At 35.6% G+C, this 16974-nt stretch overlaps 1 protein-coding gene and 1 non-coding gene across 2 annotated transcripts; one reads left to right on the top strand and one right to left on the bottom strand.

The window, feature by feature from the left end:
- Positions 1-3262: 3262 nt before the first annotated feature.
- On the top strand, positions 3263-3336 carry TRNAV-AAC. The gene has a single exon. It is a non-coding gene; the product is annotated as a tRNA-Val (tRNA).
- Positions 3337-4659: 1323 nt separating this feature from the next.
- Positions 4660-8712, bottom strand: LOC109146499 (plant UBX domain-containing protein 10). The gene is made up of 4 exons (XM_019294155.1): positions 7641-8712; positions 5955-6125; positions 5481-5684; positions 4660-5199 (listed from the first exon to the last, which is right to left on the bottom strand). Exons 1-4 carry the CDS (start codon positions 8436-8438, stop codon positions 4969-4971), a joined length of 1404 nt encoding a protein of 467 aa, XP_019149700.1. The 5' UTR covers positions 8439-8712; the 3' UTR covers positions 4660-4968.
- Between the last annotated feature and the right edge of the window lie 8262 nt (positions 8713-16974).

Raw genomic sequence — 16974 nt, 5'->3', positions numbered from 1 at the left:
TATATATATATATATAAAACATTCTTTTATATTAATAATGAGATGTGTAATTTATAATGTGTTTTCTATTCAAATTATTTTATCAATTTAATTATGTTTCATATTCTGTTATGAATATTTTTATAAAGTTTCAATGTGTTTTATTTTTCGTCCATATCTTACAATATTTACAACTATATTTTTAAGTAATTTATTTATTTATTTTTAAATTATCTCTTTTGTTTTAATGTTTCGCCTTTACTTGAAAATTTTTTTGAATCCGTCTGACGTCTGTACTGTTTCGCCCCATCTCAATCGAATTTCTGGCTCCGTCCCTGAATGTACTTAGCATAAAAAATAAAAATAGAAAATGCCTTGTGTTTGCACTTGTACTCCTTCACTTTAGTAGCATATTTAAACTTGGTATGTTCAGAACATCTCATGGTGTAACCAAAAAAAAAAAAAAAAAAAAAAAAAACTTAACTCATAAATTGATGCGTTATAGTCTTGTATTTATAGAAATTAGTTATAACCAAAAAAATTTAGTGCCATAGACACCTCCTTTTGTAAGAACATTCCTGAATTTTGTGACTTGCTCTTTAGGTATTAATGCATGGAAATATGTTCCCTGCAACCAAACCATTATAAGCAACAGTAAAAAAAAAATAATAAAAAAAATCACCATGAACATGTTAATATCGAAATAGGTATATTAATAAGACGGCTAAATGGTTGTACCTCCCCTAGAAGGAGAGGCTTGGGCTCTTTTAAAAGGAGTTCAATTGACCATAAGCAGAGGCTACTCGAAAGCTATTTTTGAGACAGACTCACAAGAAGTGGCAGAATATATGCTGGGAACCAGTACACCACGTACCGTGGCACACAACATCTTAGAGGCTTGCAAAAAGGAACTCAGCAGACTGGAAACTTGGCAGCTGGTAGCAATTCTCCGGGAACAAAACCGCACAGCAGACTGCTTAGCAAAACTATCTAATAGGCTTCCAGTGGGCCTAAACATTTTCCCAGAACCCCCGGCTCTGGTCAGAGGAGTCTTAGTAGATGATCAATCTGGCATTCCAAGTTGGCGGAGTGTACAGGAGCATTCTAGAACAGTGTAATAGAGTTTTTCCGGGTATCCCCCTCCAGTTAGATATAAAAAGAATAAGACGGCTAAATGGTTGTACCTCTTGATCATACAATGCGAACTCCTTGTTCTGGATTTGATTGTTATCGTGTATCTCTCGAACTTCATACGTTCTAACCAATCACACTTTAATTTTCTTTTTGGTGCCAAGCACCTTATTCTCTTCCATAAGGTCATGAGATCAAGCCTCAGTGGAAACGTGTTGATTTTTTGTGCTTCATTAAGTTGAGAAAGTATGTTTGAACAAATACTACAATGTAATAGAGTCACTAGCATTTAAAAAAAAAAGGACTTAATTTGCTAGTAGGAATGAATTGAGGAATCATTTAAGAACTTTCGAATTTATTGCAGGAATTGATATGCTTGTAGTGAGACTTGGATAACATGAGACTATCAAAGTGTATATGTCTATTTATAGATAGATTTGCCCCCAAATCTAATTTTGTTTTAAATACATCTTTCAACAGACATAGAAGAACTGAAAGGTCATATTGGATAATGTGAAATAATGATTCAGCAAATGCATGCTTAACCAGAAAATTTGATAACCTCACATTAGAAATTGGTTATCTAGCGCCTACAATAGTTAATCTCCGGTGCAGTATTTGAGGGGATTTTATAAGTGTGATTAGGAAAGAGAATATGGGAGGGGATGAAAAAAAATAAACAAAACTGATTTAAACAAATATATATATATATATATATATATATATATATATATATATATATATATATATATATATATATATATATATATATATATATATTTGTGAGGCGCGCTGGGCGCACTTGTGACAGCCACGCAAGGTTGTCACAAGTTGTCCAACATGAGCGTGGGACCCACTATGCTGACATTATTTCCTCTCTTGCAGAGGAACTTCAATCCTCTCTCTCTCTCTCTCTCTCTCTCTCTCTACTAACATGGTCATTATTTTCTTAATAACTGTGCATTCTCCTCTGATAATGTTGCTCTAACACATGATATAAAAAATACAAATAGTAATAATAATGGTTTTTTTTTTTAATACAAAAATGAACTACAAATTATTTCCCCACAAAAAATTCACATACATCATATTCTTGCTATAAAAATAGATAATCCTACTCTATCTTACTCTATAATTTGATTACAAATATACAAAAACTATTTTTTTTTTCTGAACAACTAATAGAGTGAAAATATTTCCCCACAAACAATGCAGACGGTAGACAATTTTATTGATAGCATATTTATCATTTTCTACTTCAATATCACTTCTCTGTTTTTTTGTGAGAAAAACGTTATGTATTGAAAAAATTTAACTAGTTACATGATTTTTGCATATCTAATAAGTGAATTTCATTTTTTCAAACTTCCATGATTCAATTAATTTCTTTTTTTTTTTCTTTTTTAACAAAAGTGACATAATTGTATATTCACTAGAGGGTCATTTTGTCATATACATTTATCTCATTATAATTCTTGGTTTGATAATACTAAAAAAGGTTCACATAATTTAAGGGTTTTTTTTAATAATAAAAAAAAAACATCAAAACCATACAAATTAAAAGAAATATTCTTTTTTTGTGTGACGCCTTTAATTTTTACATGATTTGCCAATTTGGACCCTCTGGAAACAAAGTTGTTTAGAAATGTTGGAAATGAGATTTTAAAAAAAATAAAAATTTATCCATATTCATTTATGACTTTATTTAACTAATTTGACAAATGTTCATAAGAAGCAACGTTGCGGAAATTTTCCTCATCCCTCACCAAAGCAACTATTATTCTTTAGTGTATCACAAAAAATGGTTTGATACTTGGTAACGAGTGAATTAAGAAGCAATATAGCAATTTTTATTTTCATCATTACAAATTTTTAAGTATTGTTATATGTAATGTAATTGTTTATTTAACAACATAGTTAAGTTTTTTTTTTTTTTAAAATGTTGACTACCCCACTAAACAAAAGTTTCTATGAACCGTAGTGTAATGCAAGTAGCATTTGTAATATGTTCCATTTAATTTTAATTTTTTTTTTTTTTAAGGGGGATGCCAGTATGCCACATTAGCAGGTCAGCTTCTTGGTTCAGCGTTAGCCAAATGCCCAAATGAAAATAATAGGTTAAATAAGTAACCTTGTCCGGGGAAGACAACAAGGTGTCGTGGTGTAGTTGGTTATCACGTCAGTCTAACACACTGAAGGTCTCCGGTTCGAGTCCGGGCGACGCCATCAATTCTTTTGCAGCTTTGTTGATTCTTATGTAAATCTATGACATTCACATTTTTTATTCAGATAACGTTGGGCAATTTAACTTTACAATGATGACAATTTCAAGATGATTATAGTTTTTGCATAAAAAAAATTCATAGTTGCCTAACTACTTGCGTAATGTCACACAAAGATTTAAGTAAGCGTTTGATTCAAGTTATACCTGGCAATTATGGACACGAAAATAACGGGTTAGTGTTCAGCCTTAATGTGTCCCGGGTCGTTAACGAGTTGATCCGTTATGTTTCATGTCTTAACGGGTCAACCTGTTAAACCTATTAAGAACCCGTTTAACCCGTTAATATTATCATGTTAACCCGTTAACCCGTTAACACGAACCCGTTTACCAAACCTACTTATAACCGGCTAAGAACCATTATCATTTAGGTAAGAACTATTGTCATGAATGAAATTACAAAACATATTAATATATTATGAACATGACTAAGGATGAATTGAATTTACTACATTAGGCCAAGATCCTGCACCATTCAACAATTTGAAATTTGAATTTTTATTGTGTTCAATTTGATTCTAAAAACAAGTATGGACTCCTTTAATTATGATTTTTGGATGTTATTTTATCATTTTATGAATGTTATGAATTGGATATTTTTTAGTTTTTTAAAATATATTAATAGAAATAGCGGGTTTAAACAGGTTTCGTGTCATATCGTGTCGACACGACTTGAAACCTGTTAACAAAACGTGTCTATCGTGTCAACCCGTTAACAAATCGTGTTCGTGTTAAAAATTTGAACCCGTTAACCATAACGTGTCGTGTCCGTATTTAACCTTATCGTGTCGACCCGTTAATGGACCCGTATACACAAATTGCCAGATTTAATTCAAGTTATATATCTAAGCATTCAAATCCTCAATAAATGTTAACATGTTTGATAACGTAATTAACTTATCAATCAATTGTAACTTATTTAACTAGTATTAGTTGTTTGACACTTTAACTTAATTAAACATTCAATATAATTGCTTATTAATTAACTTTTTGTAACAATTACTTCAAAATGCTATACTTCAAAAAGTTGGTCACAACAACTTTTTTGAGAAAGTTATTTTACATATTTCCAACTAATCTAAACATGTTTATTAATTAACTTTTTGTAACAACTAATTTACCAAACATCTTTCCACAATCAACTAATCAAACTCATTAACTCAATCAGATAACAGCTATTTACCAAACTAACAACGTGATAACCTGAATTGAGTATATCAACTCCCGAAGCCCCATTTAGGAGAGCCTGCACAACACAACACTGGGCGGGTTCAAATTGAGTCTGCTTAGTATAAAAAATAAAAATAGAACAATCCTCACATTTATACACTGCTGGATGGGATCCATGATGAAACTAACCAAATTCTTAGTGTACGGGAAAGTGAATTTATTTGAACCTAATTTTCTTTAGCTCAAATATAATAATAATAATATCTAACATTGGAAACAACATAGAGACAACCAACAACCCTCCCACTGAATCATTTGCTCAACTGGAATCATAACAACACAACTAAAAATTTCCTATTAAAAGTAAGTAATTGATTTTGGAGCCAGCCATCACACTACTCTCCTGCTCATGAATTCAATTCGATGAAAAGGCTGGCTTGGGGATGCAATCCTGCTTCTTTCAGCGACATTTCTACCTTATCCGACCCATACACTGTGCGAGGGAAGTTGGAAACAAGCTTGTAGCTATTAACTTCTAAGCTTCCCAATGAATCAATGTAATCATAAAGAGATTGTATTGTTGCAGTACTTTGGAACCTCCTTCCCTCCCGCTCTCCAGTAGGAAAACGTACCAAAACCTGACCACAATCCAACCACATAACATATTCATCAGATTCACATAAACAAGTTTTAAAAAGGAGAAATAAGCCTCATGCAAGCAAGTAACCTTTGTCACACAAAATTGCATAACATAATATAAAGAATCAGTATTAGTCCAAAAAAGTATTCTGAATATCAAAATGGCCTTTGTTATGCAGTGGGTGATTCAGTTTTCTTTTCTTTCTTTTTTAGGGTGACATTTAATACCATAGAAATAGCTATATGACTCAAGAAAACAAATCAAGACCAAAGAGATTACTTGAGTAACATCAGGACCCTTCTCTGGTTCAGGACCGAGTGACCGAGCCTTCTCCTCCCGCAATTTAGCTAAGGCAGCTTCTCTCTCAGCAGCCTCATGTGCTGCTCTTTCACGTGCTTCTTCATCCTCCTTCCTTTTCCGCTCAGCTTCAGCAGCTTCTCTTGCTAGCCGCAACTGCTCTTCCTGTCTTTGGCGCTCCCTAGCCTAAAGCACAGCAGGGGCAGATCCAAAATTTTGAATAAGAGGGCAAACTTATTACATAAATATATGTCTCTGTGTGTTTTAATTTTTAAATAGTAACATTTGTTATAAATCAACACAATATAGGAGTACAATTTTGAACAATAGGAAAACTGTTAATAAGCATGGACAAAACATCCAATTTGTATAGAACAGGATAAGAAGCATGCTTAACAGAAAGCAAGTATTGAAACTGTGACCAAGAAGAACAACCAAATTACAAATGGTCCTTACCTGATCAGCTTCAAGTGCAGCACGGTAAGCTGCATCCTGCTCCTCCCTCAGACGAATATTAGTTCTTCTTTCTTCTGCTTCAAGCCTAGCTGAAATGAGCACAGGAGCACTTTCTTCTAGCACTCTTTGTAGTACTGTGAGCAACTCTTCAGGAGATCTTGGTCCCTCAACCTATAGAATTGGTGTTCAATAACAACCCATAAATCTGATTAATTATGCTGATAGCAATCTAGCAGAGATGTCAATGAAACAAGCCAACAATCAGAAAGGACAGTGGTAAACAGAAGGAAAAAACTGTTTGTGATATATAGTTGGCAGATCACATCTTTTTCTTTTTGCTGTTCATCAGACCAAAATGTTTGGAGAACTATTTAAGGATGGAAAAGAGTTGACACCTGTAGGTATATAATGGGAGCAGCAAAATGATTCCCAGATGGATCTCCATTATCCACTAATCCATTATCTTCCCTAAAAATAATACACCTCCTCCAACCTCTACCTCCCAATACCCCCCCCCCCCCCCCTCTAATCACCAGAAACACCAACATGACTATGTATTTGGATTCTTTATTATTATTATTATTATTATTATTATTATTATTATTATTTTAAAAAAAAGGAGCTTGCTCACTAGCAATGTGGTGACAGCTGGGAGGGGCAATGGCACTACGGTGAAGCTGGTACTATGTTGAGGTAAAGGTGGCTGATTTTATGGATGGTGGACCAGGAAAAGGCTAGGTTTTGATCTTAGGGAAAGAAAGGGTTATTTCAGGCTTGTATGATTTTTATATTTTCTTTCCTAAGCATAAATCTTTTACAAGTAAATCATTTTCCTTCTTCAGAACAATTTCGCATTGAGTGAATGCAATATAGAAAATGGAAAATTATTTAGGGCCATAAAAATAAGGAAAAGAAAAATATAATCAGGTAAACAAAGTATTCTTCTAGTTATAAATTTTGTATTAAATCATCAATGTTCCCAGAAGGCCAGAACTAGAAAAGAGTAGCATTGGAAACTCTAAAAAGACTAGTGTAGTTTCAGTACTATATTGACAAATATTAACTGGATAATCTCGACAAGGTTAAAAGTTTATATCAAGAATTAATTCCACCTCATTGGCAAAACAAACTATGTCAAACTTCCAAGTCTAGATTACCACCACAAGAAAACATAATATTTAGCATAACTATTTCAAGAAAATAAAGAGAAAAGCTTGAGTGACGAGAACGCCCAAATCTGCATTCAAACTTTAGCCCTAAAACATACTAACAGAGAGTGAGAGAATTGAAAATAGTGTCTTAACCCCAAACACAACAGCAGAGAACAAGAGGTTAAAATAACCAAACAGGCAACCAAAATTTCCAAATATCTACTACAATATGCAAGACAAGAGGAAAGGTATTAATATCTATTACATACTAAGTAGTTCCTGTACCAGAAAAATAGTTTTCCCCATCTTTAAATTTCAGGAGCATTCAGAATATATTTTGCAACCACACAGCGAATACGATTATCATTCCGCATTAAACCAACAAAACTAATAATCAATTAGATTAACAAGCTGATTACTAACCAGAAAAGCAAAACGTTAAATTCCAAACTCTGAAGCATCCAGGTAAAAAAAAATGTTTACTGAAAATTATTGAAGTGTACTAGTTCTAAGGGGCCATAAGATTTATTTATACCTGCTGAAGCAGAGCGATCCTCTGGTTCGTTGCAGCCATCACCACAGCACAGAATGGAAACCTTGAAGCCTTCAAGCTGTTACTCATCTTGAATCCCTCACTTGCTCTGATGCTCCCACCCCAGGACACGAAATTCTCATTGACAAATGCAATCAAGGCATCATTACACAGCGTTCTCTCACAGAAAATCGGCGTATCCGGATGGTCAGGGGAATGTAAGTAAACAAACAAGAGCTTATACGCATGCCTAGATCTCTGCAAAGCGTCCATAAAACCCTCCGTGACGAAATTAGGCCTTATGCTTCCAAACTCCCTCTCGAAACCCTCGACAAAAGCCATGGCTTCCTGCGCCGACGCTGATACAGAAACCAACGGGGCGGAAGCGTGGCCGTTGCGTCCAGAATTGAAGCCGATCATGCCCAAAGAAAACGAAAGAACGCCACTTGCTGCCCACACTCCAAGCCCAATTGCGCCCGAAACCAAACCTAGACTACCAGAAATTATAGAGAATGGCAGTGTAATGAGTTTCCAAGCCAGACCAGGGGGCCCACCATCGCCGGCAACGAGCAGCCCCGTTTCTCGGTGGTCTTGATTCATACCCGCGTTGGACGAAGTTGAGTTGTCGATGGGTGCTTCAGAGCTGGTCGCCGCTTCGGAACGATTGTTCTCGGAGATGAAAGAGGAAATCGCTAGTTCGAGATCCCAGCCATGGGCGGACAGGATCTCCGTGCACAACTCGGTGTCTTCAACCCCAGTGATCGCTTTAAAATACGCCAGTTTATCAGCCATATCCCCCATTCCTCCACGTCTGTATTGCTGAGAATTAGGGTTTTGATTAAAGAGCGCGCTCTCTCTCTCTCTCTCTCTCCCACCCCTGCTACTTGTTCGACGAAATCACGCTGTGGAAAAATCGAGAGATTATTATGCTGGTGTGGAGTGGTGCCTCCCTCCCGCGGTGGGTTAATGGTGGTAGATGAGACTTGTAATCTCGGAGACAGGGAACGATAAGTTCCTCTTTTGACAGAAAAAACGCTTCTAACTGCCTCGAAACTTGCCTGCTTTGGATTATCCCCGCAATCGTTTTCAGTATTCTGGAAAAAGCTAATATCATTTGGGCCTCAAATAAAGCCATTGGGCCAAATCATATCTACCGATTCCGATTCCAAGGCAAATTGTATGTGGGCAAATTATATCGTGCAGCGCGTATACATCACGCATCAAAACGACGTCGTTTTGTTTAATATGATATTTGTTTTGCATCATTCCGTAAAAAGTAACTTTATTATTCAGTTTCATTTTGTATATACTGCAGTTTCAGTTCAACACAACTACAGTCTTATTTCGATATAGCTACAGTTTCATTCGATATTTATAGACTCAAATATGTGAAAATGTTATTAATTTTATTTTATATACACTATAGTTTTATTAAAACACAATTACATGATCATTTTGATATAATTACAGCTTCATTGTACAATATACACTCAAATATGTGAAATGTTATTCAGTTTCATTTTATATACACAGCAGTTTCATTTCACCACAACTACAGTATCATTTTGATATAACTGCAGTTTCATTTGATAATATAAAAATAATACGTGAGGCAATATCGATTTAAATACATGTAGTGTCAGTTTAGATACACTGTAGTGTCAGTTGGTAATTAACATACAAAAAAATGCACGCTCCGTTAACAATAATGGCGCACCGTTTCTTTACTTAAAGAAACGGCGCCGTTTTGACTGCGGTCCACGATATAATGACCCTTGTATGTGAGCTATGTTTTAATTTCATTTTTCACACGTCGGTTTGAAAATCTAGTAAAGTTATTTTTGGATTTTTCAATAGAGTAAATACCCAAAATGGTCCCTCGACTATAGCTAAATTCACAAATTGGTCCTCGACTTTCAATTTCAACCAATTAAGTCCTTAACTTTGCAATTTTAACACAATTTGGTCCTCTGTCTATTTGACTGTTTGTTGATTGTGATTTTTGAGGATATATATGTAATTTCATGGTCCATCGTCGAGTTTTTAAGGTTCTAGTTGCATTTCCAGACCGCACTGTTACATTTGAATCCACTGCCGAAAGCAATCTACCAAATCCGGTCGCCTTTCTTCATCCTCCCTTTGGATTCAATGTAGTTGAGTTTGTACCATAGCGAAGAAGACGACGTGTTTCTGAACTGGTGCAACGTCATCCTGGAGGCCTCCACGTACTCCGACGAGAGTTGAAGGTTCTTCTGGAGATCATCGATCACGGTCAACAAATGGTTAAATAGATGGAGGACCAAATCGTGTCAAAATTGCAAAGTTAAGGACTTCATTGGTTGAAATTGAAAGTTGAGGACCAATTTGTGAATTTAGCTATAGTCGAGGGACCATTTTTGGTATTTACTCTTTTCAATATTTAAGTATTCAAGAAAAATGAAGTAAAAAAAAAAAATTATTTTGGTCAATGAAAAAAAAAGTTAATTTCATTTTTGGTCCTACATCTATATGTGGCAGTTCACTTTTAGTCATTTTTTATCAAAACATTTCTTTTTTGTCCTAGTGTTATTGTGACATGATCAATTTTGGTCTTCTATAAAAAAAAAAAATCATTGAAATCTATACTATATATAAAAACAAAATCCTAAACTTTAACTTCCCGCCCAAAATCCTCAAATTTTAATATATTGTTTTCTACTTTCTTATTCGTACTATAATTCTACATTAAAATTTCTATTTTAATACAATTCCTAATAGAATATATTCTTTCCTTTTCTATTCGTACTATAATTCTATATTAAAATTCTTATTTGTAATACAATAGGACAATATTAACCTGAGCGGTTGAAGCCTGAGTAGTATAGAAGAGGGCGATTCTGAAGAAGAAGAATCATCAATTCACCCAGGAGTAATTCCGGTCGGTATGATTGGGTTTGGTTTTTCGACAGCTATTTTCTTCCGGTCGACAATGTTTTCGGCTGTGCAAGTTTCCTACGATAGTTGCTGTAATTAATTTGTTCGGCAACAAATTCCCTTTGGCGGAATTCAATTTGTCCTTTTCGGGGGCGGTGATTAAGTATTCCAACGAAGCAGCTCAGAATTTCCCTAGCAACTTATCTCAATAGCAACATCCTGGTTTCTTCTCTAATTCTTAATTTATTATTAATTTGGTTGCATTGTATGATGTGTTGCTATTTGGAGAATGGATTACTGCAATTAATTATGATGTTTAGTTGGTAATTTTAAAGCCTTTAAGTATTGTGTTTGTCCACTTTGAGCTGATGTTAGTTGTGAAGTTGTAAACAGGTATGAAGCAATCGTTAAAAGTTCATGTTCCAGGCTTTTCCAATTTGATTGTTAATTTGATATTCTGGTATTTGGTAATTTTTCTGTTTATTTTCCTGAATTTTGATTCAATTACATTGCATTTGAGTTGATACTAGTCTTTGTTATTTGTTTTTAGCACATTAAATTGTTAAGTTAAATTGTTTTAATTTCAAGTTTATAAATTGCGTTGTATCAATTTCATGTGGGATCGATCATTGCTTTACACGCTAAACTACAACAATTGACTCGTTCACTTGCAAGGACATATTAAAATTTTTCGCTATCCAAAAATCGTAGAAGTATCAAAGATAATTTAAGTACTAAGTGGCAAACCATTATCAAAACAATATATAAAAGATAATTTAAGTAGGTATAAACTTACATTGCAATCTCTAAATCTGGAATTTAGTATTATAGTGTTGGTGACCTCCCTTTTCATTCACCTGCAAATAACACTTTGGTAATTTCAACTCTAAGTAACAAGCATCAACAAGATAAACAACTTAGAGTGTGCAGCGGAATAGGTAGTGGTAAAGTGTTATGCTTAAGTGGTGCGGTGCTCAAAGAGAGATTATACACATGCAACACGTTAGAAACACTTGATATGGTTCAAAGATGATGTACGTAAATTTTGACTTGCATGTAAACGTGGGAACTATCAAACCCAGACAGATAAAGATATGCGATAAATCGTAATCGGGTTAGTTCACAGTTAGAATAAGCATGCACAAAATATATGACCAGTAAGTAAATAGAGAGAGAGATTTATAGTGGTTCAGAGGTGGTGTAATCCTCCTAGTCCACTCTTCTCCTTTCACTTCAAGGAGGAAATTCACTATTCTTCGATCACCCAGATACAATAGTGAATAAGTGTCCACTGACACTTCTCCGAGTGCTTCGCACAAAGCTACACTCCACCAAGGTTTTTCGCAAGCTCCTCTTGTTACTCCGCTTTCCCGAGTACTTCGCACCAAGCTGTACTCCTACACCACGAGAACTACGCACAAAGCTACGTCCTCACAGGGTTTTCACAAGCTCCTCTTGTTACTCTGCCCTTCACCACGAGTGCTACGCACAAAGCTACACTCTCACAGGGTTTTCACAAGCTCCTCTTGTTACTCTGCCCTTCACAATGAGTGCTACGCACAAAGCTACACTCAACCAGGGTTTTTCACTCTCTCTAGTTACTTCGCCCTCTTTCTACACTCAGTAGAGAAATCTACAAAGAGATAAAATTTTTCTCTCACTCAGACTTGAATGAAGCTTAATTTCTATGAAGCTCTGTTTCTCCCTTTTCAGCTAATTTGAAATATTGCTTATATCTCTTGCTTGTATGTCTTAGCCGTACTTAATTTGTAAATCGCTTAATCGGGGTTAAGTCGCTGCTTGTCTTCAAGTCTGCTTGGACAATTTATAGCCAATGAAAGCTATTTGCCCGTTGATCAACTTTCGATCTCGATCGTCCATTTTGAATTGTAGTTGATCAAAAGATATTGTCAACTTGATCTGAAATATTAGGTAGATGTCATTTCTCCTTTTGTCAGATGATTTGAATAATTTGTCCGTTGCCGTGTCTTGAATTTTGTAGCCTCCAAAATTTGAATAAGTTCGGCGCGGCAAGCTTGATATTTCTTTTTCTTCATAAATGCTCTGACATGTCAAGTTGATCAAATAATTTATCTGCTGATTCTTGCTTGAGTATAAAACAATTTCTCCGCGAATCAGCCTTCTTCGAGCGTCTCCGGTTCCACCGTAAAAACTTGACGTTAAGATGAAAATATATCAGATATTTTCTCCTTCATGATCCTTGTAAAATAATATACTGGAACCTCTGTAAAAACTTCATAGTTGTTCATGGTGAGATGCTCTGTTTCGATTTTAAGCTTGGTCCAACATACTTGGTGTGTTTCTCCATCTGGTGCATGGCTCTTGTGAGACTTGTGCATTCTCTTTGGTTAGTCTCCCAGCTAGTCTCCACTACACTTTAGCTTGTCTCCCATACGGTGTTAGCTAGTCTCCCATATGGTGGAGCTAGTCTCCCAAGCAAGGTAAAAATGCTTCACTTGACATTCAAACTTAAGATCATTTGGCATAGCTCACACGCGTTTCTTCCAACTCTCTAGCATGGTTCTTAGTCACTTATCCGCATCATAATTGTGTTAAGCTATAATCCTGCTTAACTTCTTCAAATAAATTAGGGAGAAGTGTCAAATAGGCCCATGTACTATTTTCAAGTGCTCAATTTTGACCATGAACTAAATTAAAGGCTAATTAACGACATTTACTTACTAAATTTGTTCAATTAACTTTTTTTGCAGATAATTGATTTTTTTTTTTTTTTTTGCAGGTTACCAATTCAATTATTAAAAAAATAATTTCAAAATAATTTAAAAATTATATATATATATATATATATATATATATATATATATATATATATATATATATATATATATATATATATATATATATATATATATATATATATATATATATATATATATATATATATATAAAAGAATACAGTCGGACAGCCGGTGGCTGTATTCTTTTTTTTTTTTAATTATTTTATTTTATTTATTTTAATAATTAAATAGGTAACCTGTTATTAACCTGTAAAAAAAGTCAATTGAACAAATTTAACTCGTAAATGGACTTATTTGACACTTAATTTAGTTTGTGGTGAAAATTGAGCACTTCGCAGTAGTAGATGAGCCTATTTGACACTTGTGTCAATAAATTATGATCTTCCAGACTTGTACATGGGTTGCATGATATGGGTGCACCATACTCCGTAGACATAAACTGACTTAAATAGAATAAAAATGTTTTTCAAAAATACATTCGGCTCATCAAAATTTACAATATATTCCTAACAATTTCTCCCTTTTTGATGATGCCGAAACTTATACCCAAGTCATTTTGGCTTTGTCAATTTTGAAAAATAATTTCTTTTTAATTGCTTTTATTTCGACTAGCCAATTGACGGGTTTAACAAAAAATTGTGACTTAGAGATTTTTAAAATTTGGACATCCTAAACATATATATGCGACTTTGATCGTGGGGAGTTTTTTTTTTTTTTTTTTTTTTTTTCCTTTTAGCTTGAATTTTTTTTCTTCCCCCTAAATTTTATATCCTCATTTTTATACGTGTTACATTAATTCTAAGTCCAAATTAAAATCTTGTGACATACTAAACACAAATAAATAAAAATTACTAAGACACACTAGATAAGTATGGTACCAAAAGTTGTCATGCATTTTCAACTCATTTTAGCTTAACATAGATATAATATTAAGAGATAATGTGCTAGCTAAAACAAATTATACACAAAAAATTTGAATTTGTCAATCGAATTTTTACCTCCCTCTCAATTTTGCATTGATGTATGCCTGTAGCTTCTTGAAGTCATCTTCGTAGCTCTTGTTTTGGTACGGGGCAGTCACTTGTCCAATGATGTAGTAGCCGTAGGCTTCTCTTATATTTTCTCCTCTCAACACGCCGGCTTCGTGCCAAGTAATGCACTCATCAAATGATCGGCCATCACTCATTTGCTCACTTCGATGTCCGAACTCCGTTTGAAGCTCTTGCAATTTTTGTATCCTCGTGGCAATTGGCTTCGGCATAGGTGCAATTGGCGTGGATTGTGGCAACACATCATGAGGGGTTGAGCTTGAGCTAGGACAAGTGCTTCTACGATAATCTAGCATGCTCACACGGCCTTGTCCACTTCGACCTCTTGGTGTTATTGATGGTCGAACAAGCTCCACTAATGGTCCTCTTGGAGCTCTCGGCTGTGCATAGGCTTGAGGCACAAAATGACGTGCTAATCCTTCCCCCTTTTCGGCAACATTAATGAACTTTTGAAAGCTCTCCGAGGAAGAATTTTGCTTGTCATGAACTCCTTCGAGAAGATCCAAGTTGATGCGTGATTGTTGTAGAAGACCATTCACTTGTTGCTCCAAAAGTTTGAGCATTGAAGTTGTTTCGGACCCAAACTTTCCCATTTCAACAAACAATTTGATCACTTCATTTTTCAATTCTTCCTTGGCCGAATCAATTTCATTTTTCAATAGGCCTTGCCTATTGAACAATTGCACAACACGGTCCACCATGTCCTTGTGGTAGCCATCAAGCTTGTTATCCATTGTATCCACCTTGGTGTTTAATCCTCCCGTAGACTCTTGAAGAATTTCCTTGACATCCTTAACAATTTCTTCCCGTAAGGATTGAGTATTGAACATTGGTTCACTTTGCACGGGTGGTGTATGAATCGGCAATGGATGAGAAAAATCATCTTGCGGTGTTGTGATCATGGTTTCGGCAAGATTGGGTTCGGCTTCCTCATTATTGTAGCAAATCAACAATGTATTTCGGTTCCTTGGGTGATCTTGATCGTAGAACTCACAAGTTGTTGGCAAAGTAGGCAAGTTCCGTGCTTCATCCAAATTTAAAGAAATTTGTTGACTTGGTGCACTCACATCACCATGAATAGACTCTGTAACCTCCGTTGCGGGATGTGGAAAACAAGATTCATAACTTAAATTTTCATCCCCAACAGTGGCAGGATACGGATCAATCTCCGGGAGCCCTACATCATCAAACCGTGCCAAAGATCCCTCTCCGGGTCCCCTTCGGCTATCCTCCAAAGATGCAATCGTTGCCCGGCGAATTTCATTAGGATCAAATTCACCTATTGGCACTTCGGATGCGGCTTCAACCATGACACTCTTTTCGGTCCTCTTCTTCTTTGCAAGCTTGGTCACAAAACAAGAATTAATAACGGATAGCCGGGTGGCTCGGGCAAGATCACGAGTACCTAGCCAACTCAAAACAAGTTCTTCCATTTCCAAAGTTTGTGGCCCAATTGTCTCGGCCAACTTGTTGTGCTCTCCCAATCTCCAATTTCTCCAATCAAGTGCACGTTTAAATTCCTCCAAAAGTGCACTATCCGCCCCAATTGTTGATATCTCATCATCACTTCCAACTTCAACTATGTCACTCACAACAACATCAACTTCCACTCTATTTTCCTCAACTAACCCGTGACTTTCAAGGATAAATGGGTTCGGGTTTTGAATGGTTAAGGGTCTTGAGATTGGGTGGCTTGATTGCTCTTCGTTGGATCGGACGGCATGGGTGTTTGATCCTTCATGGCTTGGTTCTCGGATAAACTGTTTAAGGTCTTGGAAAGGGTTAGGCAATTTCCTTTTTTGGGTGGGTTTTGGTAGGTTTGTGGGCAAGGTTGGATTTTTTGGTTCATTTGAGTTGGGTGGCCAAAAGAGATAGCTATGGTTTGTGATGTGTTTGGCTTTGGAAAGGGTAACATTTTTAGTCCTTAAAATTTCACCAATTGCAAACCCGTAACCAATCTCCTGTTGAAACCATCCATCTACCAAAGGTTTCGCCTTCTTCAAAGACTCACACAACCTCCCAAACATAAAAGCACCCCAATCCACACAAACATTGTTCAAGATAATATCCATAATCAACAATTTATCCCCCGACAACTTGTCACGGCAATGATACCGGGACTCTACACATTTATGCACAATATCCAACAATAACCCGTAGTCCTTCTTTAAATCCTTTTTGTTTCCATTAATCCTCAGATTTAGCGGTGCGTTTGCATCGCGAATCTCGGCCCAAGTGGCATTAACATCAAATACATGATTTTCTACCCGCAAATTTGTTTCAACAAGATTGAAAAATCTCCGAAAATCATCGATTTTTATTTCTACATCAACTCCTTTGATCATAGAAATAATTGAGCCATTTTCCACTCTAGCATTCATATATAATTCGGTCACCTCATCTTTATAAAATCCAACATATCTAAAAGTGCAAAAATTTAACAACCCACAAAATTCAAGAGAGTTGATAATTTTTACCCCAATAGATTTGTCCTCCACTTGTTTGTTGAAATCAGTGACATCAAGAATCATTCCACTGAGCACACGGCTAGACTTCCTTGTTCCTCCGGTAGTAGTTGTCTCCATCTCCACTCGA

This window comes from Ipomoea nil, unplaced genomic scaffold (genome assembly GCF_001879475.1).
Source record: "Ipomoea nil cultivar Tokyo-kokei standard unplaced genomic scaffold, Asagao_1.1 scaffold1932, whole genome shotgun sequence".
Classification (NCBI taxonomy): Eukaryota; Viridiplantae; Streptophyta; class Magnoliopsida; order Solanales; family Convolvulaceae; genus Ipomoea; species Ipomoea nil.
Note: the sequence above shows the minus strand (reverse complement) of the source record. Positions and strands in the feature narration are given on the sequence as shown.

What these genes read in the sequence shown, in the direction of transcription:
- LOC109146499 (XM_019294155.1), bottom strand. Translation starts at nt 8,438, where the DNA reads ATGGGGGATATGGCTGATAAACTGGCGTATTTTAAAGCGATCACTGGG. An exon ending in GGATCGCTCTGCTTCAGCAG is followed by an intron (nt 6,126 to 7,640) that starts GTATAAATAAAT and finishes CCAATTCTATAG; the next exon opens with GTTGAGGGACCAAGATCTCC. An exon ending in CTGCACTTGAAGCTGATCAG is followed by an intron (nt 5,685 to 5,954) that starts GTAAGGACCATT and finishes GCTGTGCTTTAG; the next exon opens with GCTAGGGAGCGCCAAAGACA.